The sequence below is a fragment of the Patella vulgata genome, chromosome 5 (genome assembly GCF_932274485.2).
Source record: "Patella vulgata chromosome 5, xgPatVulg1.2, whole genome shotgun sequence".
NCBI lineage: Eukaryota > Metazoa > Mollusca > Gastropoda > Patellidae > Patella > Patella vulgata.
In genome coordinates this window covers 75,697,724-75,710,697 of record NC_065883.2, presented here as the reverse complement: position 1 = coordinate 75,710,697, position 12,974 = coordinate 75,697,724, and the positions used below count along the sequence as shown (strand labels likewise).

At 39.8% G+C, this 12,974-nt stretch overlaps 1 protein-coding gene across 1 annotated transcript; it reads left to right on the top strand.

The window, feature by feature from the left end:
- The first annotated feature begins 603 nt into the window (after positions 1–603).
- On the top strand, positions 604–4,267 carry LOC126821327 (cubilin). The gene is made up of 5 exons (XM_056101075.1): positions 604–810; positions 1,136–1,237; positions 2,182–2,285; positions 3,076–3,205; positions 4,085–4,267. Exons 1-5 carry the CDS (start codon positions 757–759, stop codon positions 4,265–4,267), a joined length of 573 nt encoding a protein of 190 aa, XP_055957050.1. The 5' UTR covers positions 604–756.
- The last annotated feature ends 8,707 nt before the right edge of the window (positions 4,268–12,974 follow it).

The following is a 12,974-nucleotide window of genomic DNA, read 5'->3' as shown; positions in this document are numbered from 1 at the left end:
ATTGAAGTGTAGTGACAATTTGTCTGTCTCATAGACGCAAAAGTCAAATTTGAAGAAATTGAACGCTGTAGATGCCATTATTGATCATTTGTGGCCCTAGGCCCCTCAAATTAAGCCTGAGCAGGAGGAGGTCCAGATCCCATGGACACCTCTCTGGATTCGTGCCTGCATTCTAGATTATAACATACATTTCTTGACTACATGATCCACTTACTTTCAGAAAAATAATTAATTTGTCTAGCAAATTTTCCACTGAAAATCAAAACTAAACTATTTATAAATACGCCTTGTCTTTAGATTGTCAGCCCACAAATCAACACAGCTTTAAATAATCCTATAAACTGCACGATTTTATTTTACCATATCAAAGAGATGTTGTTAACACTTTGTGAATGTTAGAGATTTTATATATATTTACTGACGGCCATTTTTAAATGATATATTGACATACTAGTCTTTTAAAATCGGCCATATTGACAATGATTGTTTATATTAGAGTCGGCCATATTGACATGGTAGTATATTAAAGTCGGCCATATTGACATGATATTAAAGTCGGCCATATTGACATGGCAGTATATAATAAAGTCGGCCATATTGACATGGTTATACATATTAACGTCGGCCATACTGGCATGGTTGTATATTAACGACGGCCATATTGGCATGGTTGTATATTAAAATCGACCATATTGACATGGTTTTATATATTAAAGTCGACCATATTGGCAAGGTTCTATATCTTGCACTTTTTGTATGTTATTTTTCCAGGTTAACACTTTAAAAACTACCGTTGACCACTTAACCGAGGTAAGAGAATTTTACACCCTTTTATAACCAATATTTCATGTTGACTTTTCCTTAATTTCTTGTGATTGAGTCAAGTGGCGTGGTTTCTATTCCCCGCTTGAACATGACACATAGTAGGGTCGTCTGTCCAGCCTTGCGGGTTTTCTCCGAGTCCCGCGGTTTCCTCTCACTGCTGAAACCTGCAAGCGAAATATTGATGTAAAATTGAACCATGTGTTATTTCCAAAAGGATCTAGTTTGCGTCGAGTGGATGGTAAATTCCCATCTCTCTCTCTCTCTGAAACATAAAGCTGTTGATTATAAAATCTATATTTTTATATTTCAGTTATTAACCAATAATGAATGTAATAGTAACCCGTGTCGTAATGGCGGTACATGCCTGGATCTGTTTAATGGTTTTATTTGTAAATGTCCCAACGCTTGGCAGGTAATCTTCTTTTTTTGTTATTTACCAAATATTTTAATGATAACTTGACAGAAGATGACAAAAAAAACCTTTCATTATGTAAATAAAGCACAATTTGAGGTCGGAAAGAATTCACTCATCGCAGCCATTTTGGAAATGTAACGTCATATCAAAAAGAGAGAGAGAGAGGGGGGGGGGGGGGAGAGAGAAATGAGGTTTAACGTCCACGCGACACAAACTAGGTCATTTCGGGACTAACACATGGTTCAATTTTATTTCAAAAATTTCTTTGCCCGTAGGGATCCGGAGAAAACCCACGAGGTTGGACAGGCGCCCCTACTCCTTGTGACATACAACCGGGGATTCGGAACCACGCCAGTTGACTCAATGACGTGCTAAAAAAATTCGCCCCCCCCCCCCTGTACCCCCCAAGAAGAACAACAAGATGAGTAGCGATTGGGACCTAATTTCTGTTAAAGAGATAAAGAAAATGGTTGTTTGAAATTAATAGATAGTGTAACAGATTTTAATGGGTGTTCTATATTTTAGGGTAATACGTGTGAAACTGATGTGTGAAACAGATGTTAATGAGTGTTCTATATTTTAGAGTAATACATGTGAAACAGATGTTAATTAGTGTTCTATATTTTAGGGTGTTCTATATTTTAGGGTAATAGGTGTGAAACAGATGTTAATTAGTGTTCTATATTTTAGAGTAATACATGTGAAACAGATGTTAATTAGTGTTCTATATTTTAGGGTGTTCTATATTTTAGGGTAATAGGTGTGAAACAGATGTTAATTAGTGTTTTATATTTTAGGGTAATAGGTGTGAAACAAATGTTAATGGGTGTTCTATATTTTAGGGTGTTTTATATTTTAGGGTAATAACTGTGAAACAGATGTTAATTAGTGTTTTATATTTTAGGGTAATAGGTGTGAAACAAATGTGTTTTATATTTTAGGGTAATAACTGTGAAACAGATGTTAACGAGTGTTCTATATATGCGGGAACAGATATGGGATGTCAGAACGGTGCAACTTGTACAAATACCCCTGGAAGTTTCAGGTAGGTTTGATTATAATAAACAGTAGAAACCATGGTAACTACTGACAACGATGAGGAGAAATTTAATCTTTTTGTACTTGGATTGCCCTATCTGCAGAAAGAGCTCCTTCTTAAACGGGGGTGGTGGGGATTTTTGTGCATCAGATCGTCAGGTCCGTCATGGGAGTCAATCGGTCTTGTTTCGATTCCCTGTTTGCACGGGACAAGGAGAACTGTCATCTGTCCAACCTCGTGGGTTTTCTTCAGGTCCCCAGGTTTCCTCCCACTGCTGAAAACCCCCTATATGCAATCGAATTATTGAAATAGAATTAAATCATATGTTAGTCCAGAAATGCAACGAACAGTACTCCAAAGTAAAATAATTGTCTAGCATATTTTCAACTGATAATTAAAACTATATAAGACACTATTTTACCGAGATTTCGCCTAATAGTTTGGATGCAACTATGGCGGGTGTGGCGCCAGGCAGGGTAAGCTTACTCTTCCGGACACCTGTTACCACTGTTTGTCGTGTATTTTGTACACGGTGAACAGTCCATATGCTGATTACACTATTTTGTCTTATTACACTATTTTGCCTATACCGTTTTTTTAGGACTTCGTATTTTGTCTAATGGTTTGGATTGTTCGTACTTGGTTTTATTTTATTTACTCACACACACGACACCTGTAACTAAACTATTTAGTATAATATTTAAGCTAAAAAAAAATAGATGTTTTTCCAGAAATGCATCAAACAGTAACTTCAAAGTAAAATATTGTAGAGATATTTGATGTTATTATTTTTTAGTTGTCAATGTGCTGCTAACTGGCATGGAATACGCTGTACGGAGTCTCACGATGATTGTACGGGAGCCTCACAGTCAGAACTATGTGGACATGGAACTTGTGTAAATGTTGCAAGAGTCCTGTCCAATCAGGTTTGTGCCTTGATTTTAAAATAAAATTATCAAGTGGAATTGACCTGCGATAAATTCTAGTAAGTTCAACATTTTTCTTTAAAGATACATTATAGAAAGATACAGGCGGACCACGCTACACGCAAAACAAAATCTACAAGATAAACCTGCGGTCATAGAGAGAAATGGGGTTTAACGTCCAGTCGACACAAACTAGGTCATTTCAGGTCCAACATATGGTTCAATTTTATTTCAATAATTCGCTTGCGCGTACGGGTCTTTAGCAGTGAGGGGGGGGAACACCGGAGGACCAGGAGAAAACCCACGAGGTTGGATAGGCGACCCTACTCATTGTCACATACAACCGGGGAATCGAAACCACGCCAGTTGACTCTATGACAAAACTTATGATACAGCGCTAAACACATGACCACATGTTAGTCTCAGAAACGACCTAGTTTATGTTGAGTGGATGTTACCCCCCCTCTCTCTCTCTCTCTCTCTCTCTCTCTCTCTTGATCTGTCTTTAATCTCGATATGTTCTAGTTGTGTTGAGACCGGATGCAATCTGATTCAAATACAAATCAATATTTCGTCAGGGTTAAAAAGACCGACTTATGACCCTATGATGTCAGACATTTGATTAACCAATCAGCATTGATGTTACGAGTGGATTACCCACAGTTCCGTGCAAAACACGCATAAAGCTCGCCGTGACAGACCGTTTCATTGGCTTATCCCTGACACCATTCAGAACACGAGTTAAATAACAACTCTTCCAGATCCAAGTGTAGTTAAGACAAGTAAAACGAAATTTTGAACTATAAAAACGAAACGAAATAGGATCTGTGTTTTATCCAGATTGGACTGGATGTTAAACCTTGTTGATCTGTCTTTCAGACTAAATATAAATGTATATGTGACGATGGTTGGACGAAGAGTACGTCATCTCCTGCTTGTACTGTTGATATTGATGAATGTTCAGCTCAAGCAGCATCATGTTCACGAAATCCCCCAGTACCATGTATAAATATACCTGGTAGTTTCCGTTGTGGTGTATGTCCTACAGGTAAGTTCTTATAAATTATTATCACCTGAACACAGGAATCTGTCTACCACTCATATTACCTGTATTGTACATGCACTCAATAAGGATCAGTGTTCAGGTGAGGTTATGATTGTATAAATGAAATGAGGTTTAACATCCTTCTTTTCTGCTCTGACTGGGCTAATGAAGACGGACATACGCCATACAATGGGTAATGAGGGGAATATTGTCCGGACAGCGGCGACGCTACGGCCTTTTCGTATTTTGAATTCCAACCGGCAAGGGTTCTTTTACAATTCTTCTTCTCAACTGAAAGGCTATGTGTTATCCCTTGTCAGGCCCTCCATCCTGCAACATTGACAAGAGTGAGCCATGCCAGAAAACCCCGATGAAGCTTCTTGGCCAACACTGGGATCGTAAACAAGACCTTAAATCAACAGCTTACTCAATGAGCCACTGCGGATCCCCATGACTGTATATCATGTACAGTATGTTGTATGCTGCCTAGTGTAGGCATTTTGATTTTGTAGGCAATACAAATTTTATCTGATATAATTTATAATATTTTAGTCATTTGGATGAACGAAACAAAACACTAAAACATGTATGCTATTGAAGCAAAGTATGTTAAAGATCCGCTGCTGACAGGCCGAAATTCTCCCATAATATCTGGATATTGTTAATTACACTGTAAAATATATTACCAGGTTATACGGGAAATGGTTTTACGTGTCAGGATATCAATGAATGTTTGACTGGTAATGGTGGCTGTTCACAAGCTCCTCGAGTCGAATGTATTAATACACGAGGTTCTAGAAGATGTGGTGCATGCCCGTCAGGTTAGTATAGTCTGGTTGTTCTAGTCTTTCAGGTTAGTACAGTCTGGTTGTTTTAGTCTTTCAGGTTAGTATAGTCTGGTTGTTCTAGTCTTTCAGGTTAGTACTGCCTGGTTTATTCTAGTCTTTCAGGTTAGTATAGTCTGGTTTGTTCTAGTCCTTCATGTTAGTATACTCTCGTTTGTTCTAGTCCTTCAATTCTGTACAGTCTGGTTGTTCTAGTCTTGTCTGGTCTATTCTAGGGGTGGGTGGGTAGGGATGCGGGTGGCTGGGTGGTTTAAACCGTGGCGTGGTTTCGATTCCCCACTTAACAGCAACAAGGAATAGGGTCTTATATCCAACCTCGTGGGTTTTATCCTGGTTCTCTGGTTTCCTCCCACAGGTAATTACATAATTTGTGTCGAGTGGATGTTAAACCCCATTTTTCTCTCTCTCCCGCTGGTTGTTCCTGTCTTAATAAAGTGAGTAACATTAGCAAGCCCTAGTTTAACTTTCCTAAATGACGTAACCAGACATAGTTTCAAATACAGTTGACTAAAAGAACATAATAGTTAAGTTTTTATGTAGTTTCTGTATATTACAGGTTACCAAGGTAACGGAGTTACATGTACCTGGGTTGGAGTTTGTAACGTAAATAATGGTGGATGTTACAGTCAAGCCACGTGTCGGGAATCACCAGGTAAAATAATTTTAATCCTGATTCTGTTAAAAATTACTACACGAATCTCTGTAACAGAATCCCAGAAACTAGGGTCGCCAGGGTTCGATTCAAGTTTCATCTTGTCAGTGGTGTAGGACAGGTTTCCCCTTGTCTGTGGCGTAGGATAGTGGGCCTGACAAGGAACAGGGTCTAGTTGGTGTGCACGTCTAGATACTGATCTGTCTAGATATTGATTTGTTATATTCCATCTAGATATTGATTTATCTAGATATTGATTTGTTATATTCCATCTAGATATTGATTTATCTAGATATTGATCTGTTATATTCCATCTAGATATTGATTTGTTATATTCCATCTAGATATTGATTTATCTAGATATTGATCTGTTATATTCCATCTAGATATTGATTTATCTAGATATTGATCTGTTATATTCTGTCTAGATATGATATTGTTCTGTCTAGATATTGATCTGTCTGATATTGTTCTGTCTAGATATTGATCTGTCTGATATTGATTTATCTAGATATTGATCTGTTATGATTGATTGCTATATTGTTTATATATAACAGGTATATCAGGTAGAACGTGTACGTGCCCAGCAGGGTATGCTGGTAATGGCGTAGGTAATACAGGCTGTATCAGACAAACACCAACAGTTGGACCATGTGCTACCAATCCATGTCAACATGGCGGAGCCTGTCAGGTTTGTTTTCACTCTGATATCCAGACAACTTTGGTTTTAATATAAACTGTTTTAATGTTTTTTGAAAATTAAACTGGTAATACACGATCAGAGACATGCTACCTTTTCATAATAATTCGACATTAATTAACGTACGTCTCCTTTACTGTTGGCAAGGAAAGAGTCCCATCCTTCACTGTTGGCAAGAAAAGGGTACCATCCTTCACTGTTGGCAAGGAAGGTGTCCCATTCTTCACTGTTGGCAAGGGAAGTGTCCCATTCTTCACCGTTGACAAGGAAAGTGTCTCATCCTTTACTGTTGGCAAGGAAATAGTCCCACCCATCACCGTTGACAAGGAAAGTAACTCATCCATCACCATTGACAAGGAAAGTGTCCCATCCTTCACGGTTGACAAGGAAAGTATCCTATCAAAATTAGCCCATTTGGTGCATAAAAGTAGGAAACTGGACCCCATTTAATTTCTTTTCCATTTTTGTTCTCTATCATGTAGTTGTCTGTCACTGCTTCTAGTCGTTCAGGTGGGACAAAATACAGAGGTCCAATATACTCGTTGGCCTGCACGAACAAGAACCATGGATGGAAATGATGCTGTCCATGAAACATTCCCTCAAAACCCACTTTGCATAGTAAATGCCCATTGCTAAGTAAAACGTGTATACCCCTTTATATTATACTAGAAGAATGCCCGGCTTCGCTCGTGGGTCATAACCCCGAAACCGGAAGTAGTAGACTAACGCCACCTGGCCTATGTTACTCCCCGGTCCGAGCTACCCCTATACCCCAAATTTCAGACTCGGGGCATTTAGTGTAGCCGCCAACCCCGAACAGACAGACAAACGACAGTCACAAATATTAGTTTAGATTTAATTTTTCTTCTCTGTATTAAACATTTGTATGACCATATGGTGCAGTTCTGTATTATCTAGTTGTATGTCTGTCTATATCAGATCAATTGGTGTATGAAGGTAGGGCGATAAACCCTGTTTTATTCCAGTTCTCTTCTCTCTGTATTATATAGTTGTATGCCCGTATACATCCGACTGGTTGATGCAGGAAGTAGGATGTTAAACCTATTTTAATTTCATTTCTCTTCTCTCTGTATTATATAGTTATCTGGCACTGTTTAATTCCATGATTCTTCTCTCTGTATTATATAGTTATCTGGCACTGCGTATATCTGTATATGTAATACTGGATATACTGGACGAAACTGTGAATCCGACGTGAATGAATGTTTAAGTAATCCATGTCAGAATGGTGGAACATGTGTCAACAGTCTCGGTAGTTTCAGCTGCCAGTGTTCATCAGATTATACTGGACCTACCTGTCAACAAACACAGCAGAGTAAGTTCCCTTAATATCTCAGATTATACCAGACACACTTAGAGAATCGGTATGGCAGAGTGGTATGACCATAGGCGTAGGAGCTCAAAGTAATTCAGGGGGCATAAGAGAAAATTGCCCGAAATCAATACCGTTTTTTCGGGCATACATATCATAAGAGAGCTTCGGGTACATTTTCGGGCATGCAGTGGACAAGAAAAAGACGAGAAAATACTTTTCGGGCAGTGTGGATCTCATAGAAATAAGTTAGTTATATTTTTTCTCTAAATGTTAATAGAAAAAAAAAGGTCGTCGAATTTTTCATTGCCCGAAAATAAATTTTTAATGGGGGGCAAATGCCCCCCCCCCCCCCCGGCTCCTACGCCTATGGTTTGACAAATAAATTTTAAGGGATAGGTGGCAGAGTGGTAGAATGCATGTGCTTAATAGGGATATGTGACCACGTGGTGTAATGCATGCGCTTAATAGGGTTAGGTGAACAAGGAGCTGCATGGCAGAGTGTATAATACATATGCTTAATAGGGTTAGGTGAACATGGAGATGCGTTGCAGAGTGGTGTAATGGATGCGCTTAATAGGGTTAGGTGACCGAGGAGCTGCGTGCCAGAGTGATGTAATGAATGCGCTTAATAGGGTTGGGTGACCGAGAAGCTGCGTGGCAGAGTAAAGCTGCTTTATGGAGAATCAGTTGACTGAGAGGTATAACGAACGCGCTTTGATGAAGTCTTATAATAGCATGCGCTTTAGAGGCATCACCGATTGAGAGATAGGCCGCACAATTCCCTCATAGCACAAAGCGTGACCACCTGTAATAGTTGGCGAAGAAAACCAAATGATATTGATAGACAGGATCTGAACGATGAAGCGTGTTCTGCCTGGTGTATGATACCTGTCATGATTTTTATGTGTTGATATTTACAGGTTGTGGTGGAACATTACGTGGAGAGACTGGATCATTGAGCTATCCACGAACAACAGGTGCAAATTATCCTCATGCTGTTTCTTGCGCCTGGGTTATAGAGATTACAGCTGGAAAGGTAAATATTATTATCAAGTAACTGAACCGTTAATTACCCAATTAGACTGTACAAGAGAAGATTGAATGTGAGCTCGTGTACAGTGCAGGGTATGCATTGTTAATTTGATCAAACTGGAAATTTTCGAGAATACTAAGATTATAAATCATTATTACAGTCCAGCATTTCTCTCAAATTTAACTTTGTCTCTTTTTTAAATCAGGTGCTGACATTGACCTTTACTCACTTTGACCTTGAACCTCATCAGAGCTGTAGCCATGACTACCTGCAGATACATGATGGTGGTTCCGCTTCAACTCATATGATTGGTAAATATTGTGGTACAGCTCTGCCCAATGGTGGTTCTTTAAACAGTACACATAATCAACTCTATCTCTGGTTTTATTCTGATGCCTCCGTGGCTGGAAACGGCTTCACCGTTAGCTGGACGTCTGGCGATCCCAGTGAGTAAAAGATTTGTATATTTTGTTCTTGTTGTCCACTTTCAACCGCATAAGTATCCAGGGTGGAAAATAAGCGCTCAGTGTGTCAGCAAAATGCTACAATTTTTATTTGCTTACCTGTATTTTTTTTGTAAACGTTATTCTTATTCGGTGATCGATTAGATGTGTGTCTTCAAAATCGATGCAGGATTTGTCTCCCTATCTCTGTAACGTTCTCACAGGGCGGGCGGGGGCAGAGGGAAGACAGGACGAACATGTTTTTTTTAATCCCCTGCAAACTACAATGTTGTAAGAGTTGAATCTGTAAAAGGAATACTGGTCTTAAACTGATTCAATTCCCTCCATTATCTACGATGATGTGATGAACTGAAATATTGCCAACAATCGAACCACTTTGTGGACGATATAAAGCCAGCACCATCTATGGATGTTGGATAAAATCGGTTGAATTTGTGGGCATCGATTGAATTGTTGTTTGGAGATTACGTTCTGTTATTATTTTTTTTTAATGTTAAATGATGAATTCGCCTTCATTTTGACTTCATTTAAACCATGAAAATTGAGATATTGTCCCCCCCAAAAAATGCAAATGGCCATAATAGTCACTTAACGGTTGATATATATATATTCAAAAAAAGTAGGGGATATTTGATTTTTAAGTGTTATTAAAGTCACCTAATGAAACTGACGAAGAAACAAATGACAAAATGAAATGAAGTTCACATTCATCGATTTATTCCAAATGATCGTTAGACTAAGTAAGGCACAGACTGACCATTATAAGGGTAAAATGATACCCGGGGTCAAACAGCAAAGTTACCACAGCATCACAACCAAGTCAGTTACGGGTAAATCCTCCTCTGTTTGCCAAACAAGCATTGATCCGACGTGGCATACTCCTAATGAGACGTTTAAGGTCATTTTGGTCCAGATTGTCCCATTCCTGTTGCAACGCAGCAGCAAGTTCTTGGACATTGGCAGGACGTTGTTGACGTTGACGTAACCTCTGTCCAAGCATGTCCCAGACATGCTCGATGGGGGAGAGGTCGGGACTCAGTGCTGGCCAAGGTAATGTGGTGATGTTCTGTTGTTGGAGGTAACCTGTAACGATCCTGGCCCTGTGATATCTTGCGTTGTCATCCTGGAAGATGAAACGGCGGCCATGACGTCTTGCGAACGGCACAACATGGACTGCCAAGATGTTGTCCCGGTAGTACTGGCCTGTAACACGCCCTGCAACAACATGTAAAGCCGTTCTTCCAGCAACAGTGATGCCTCCCCACAACATAACAGAACCACCCCCAAATCGATCATGTCTGATGACGTTAACGTCTTGGAAGCGCTCGTTTCGACGACGCCACACCCTCCTACGTCTGTCCAAAAAATCAACAGTGAACCTTGACTCATCTGAAAACATCACATTGCTCCAGCGTCGATTATCCCAGTGTTGACGATCCCTACACCAACGACGTCTTGCCTGAATGTGATGATCTCTCAAACAAGGGATCACGCGAGGACGTCGGGCGCGAAGGTGACCCCTATGCAGTCGATTCCGAATCGTCTGGCCACTCACTCTCACACCAGTGTCTGTTTGAAGACGAGCGCTGATCTGATTTGCTGTGATGACACGATTTCTCAAGGCCAAGGTACGGATAAATCGATCCTGGGCTTGAGTTGTCGCCCTTGGTCGACCTGAGCGTGGTCTGTCCTGTACAGATTGTGTATCACGGTATCTGGACCATAGCCTGCTTATGACAGACTGAGAAACATTCATCGTCCGCGCCACAACCGCCTGTGTTGTGCCGATCTGTAGCATGCCAAGGGCACGTAACCTTTCATTTTGGGTAAGCCGACGCATATCAAAATTTGTTTTCTGGTCACTAAAACAATTAAACTGATGTTTCCACCCTGGAATTCAATGCCACAATGACTGTAACATTCAAAGTCAGAGTCGTGCAAATCTTGGGTTGGACCCCCATGATGATCCCAAGCATCACCTGCATTCCATGCGGTAGCTATTGGTGCGTTTGGGCGTCACATGTAACTGGAAATGTTTCTTCTGTTAGGTTCTATAGTGACTTTTTTCGTAGTCATTTGCATATTTTAGTATTATGCCCCCAAAATCAAATATCCCCTACTTTTTTTGAATAGTATATATTACTGTTTATAGTATGTGGTGGCCGCCTCTCCGGCAGTGACCATGGCGAAATCAACAGTCCTGGTTACCCTGGTAACTATCCGCATAATCGTGATTGTGTATGGACGGTTCTGGTTTCACCGGGGAAGAAGATAATCTTCACGTTTGCAGCTTTAGCCCTAGAACATCATCAAAACTATAGTTACGATTATTTACAGGTAGGTCTGTTCAACCTCGTGGGTTTTCTCCAGGTCCTCCGGTTTCCTCCCACTGCTAAAGACCACTCAGCGCAAGCAAATTATTGAAATAAAATTGAACCATGTGTTAGTCCCAAAGTGCCATCTAATCTCCTTGAAATTTATGCTTATTATTCAGTTTAGTGAAATCAGGACCCATTTTTGAAATTGTGTTTTAGAGTTATGGCCCTTGTGATTCAACTTCACACTGCCTGTTCAGTTGTGTTAATATCCCGTGAATAAAAGCAGACGACTATCTTCAAGACGGTCTGCACTTTCTCATATGCTTCTTCGTTTTCAGTATTTGTTTGTTTGTTGCTCTGTTTTGTGATGGGTGGAACATTTGCCCTACTGCATTCAATATACCTCAATTCCCTTATTTTCATTTTGGCATATAGTGTCGTCGCCCCTGTCTGTCCGGACGTCCACAATTTGTTTGTGCACATTCCACAGGTCACAATTCTTATCCGATTTTGACGAAACTTGAAATATAGGTTTATCTCCAAAAGATCTCGGCTGCTTTCGATATTGGCATATATTGGATCGAAACTTCACGGATTATGGCCCCTGTTTGTACGAAAAATCACGTTTTTAGCTTGTGGACCCTATAGAGGTCACAATTTTTATCCGATTGTGTTGAAACTATAACCCAAAGATCTCGGTTCATTTCGATATTCGCGCATATCGGACCGTAACTTCCTGAATTATGCCCCCTGATTGTACGAAAAATCGCGTTTTTAGCTTGCGGACCCTATAGAGGTCATAATTTTTGTCCGATTTAAAAAACCGTATTATTATATCACCGTTACACCCTAAGGTTTGGACCCAATAGAGGTCACAATTTGTATCCGATTTTGTTGAAACTTGAAATGTACGTTTATAACCCAAAGATCTCGGATCCTTTCGATATTCGCGCATATCAGACGGTAACTTCCTGAATTATGGCCCCTGATTGTACGAAAAATCGCGTTTTTAGCTTGTGGACACTATAGAGGTCATGATTTTTATCCGATTAAAAAAAAAACGTATTATTATATCACCGTTACACCCTAAGGACGGCTGAGTTCGAATTTCGTGAAAATCGGCCCAAAACTGACAGACAAAATGGCCGCCCTTCGTTCTCAAATAGCGTAAAAATATGGTATATCAAGGTTGTGGATGCTATAGAGCTCACAATTTTTATCCGATTTTGTTGAAACTTGAAATGTAAGTTTATAGCACAAAGATCTCGGTTCCTTTCGATATTTGCGCATATCGAATTGTAATTTCCTGAATTATATGTCCCTTGATTGTAGGAAAAATCACTTTCTTTTTAGCTTGTTCTCTATCCATCTCTCGA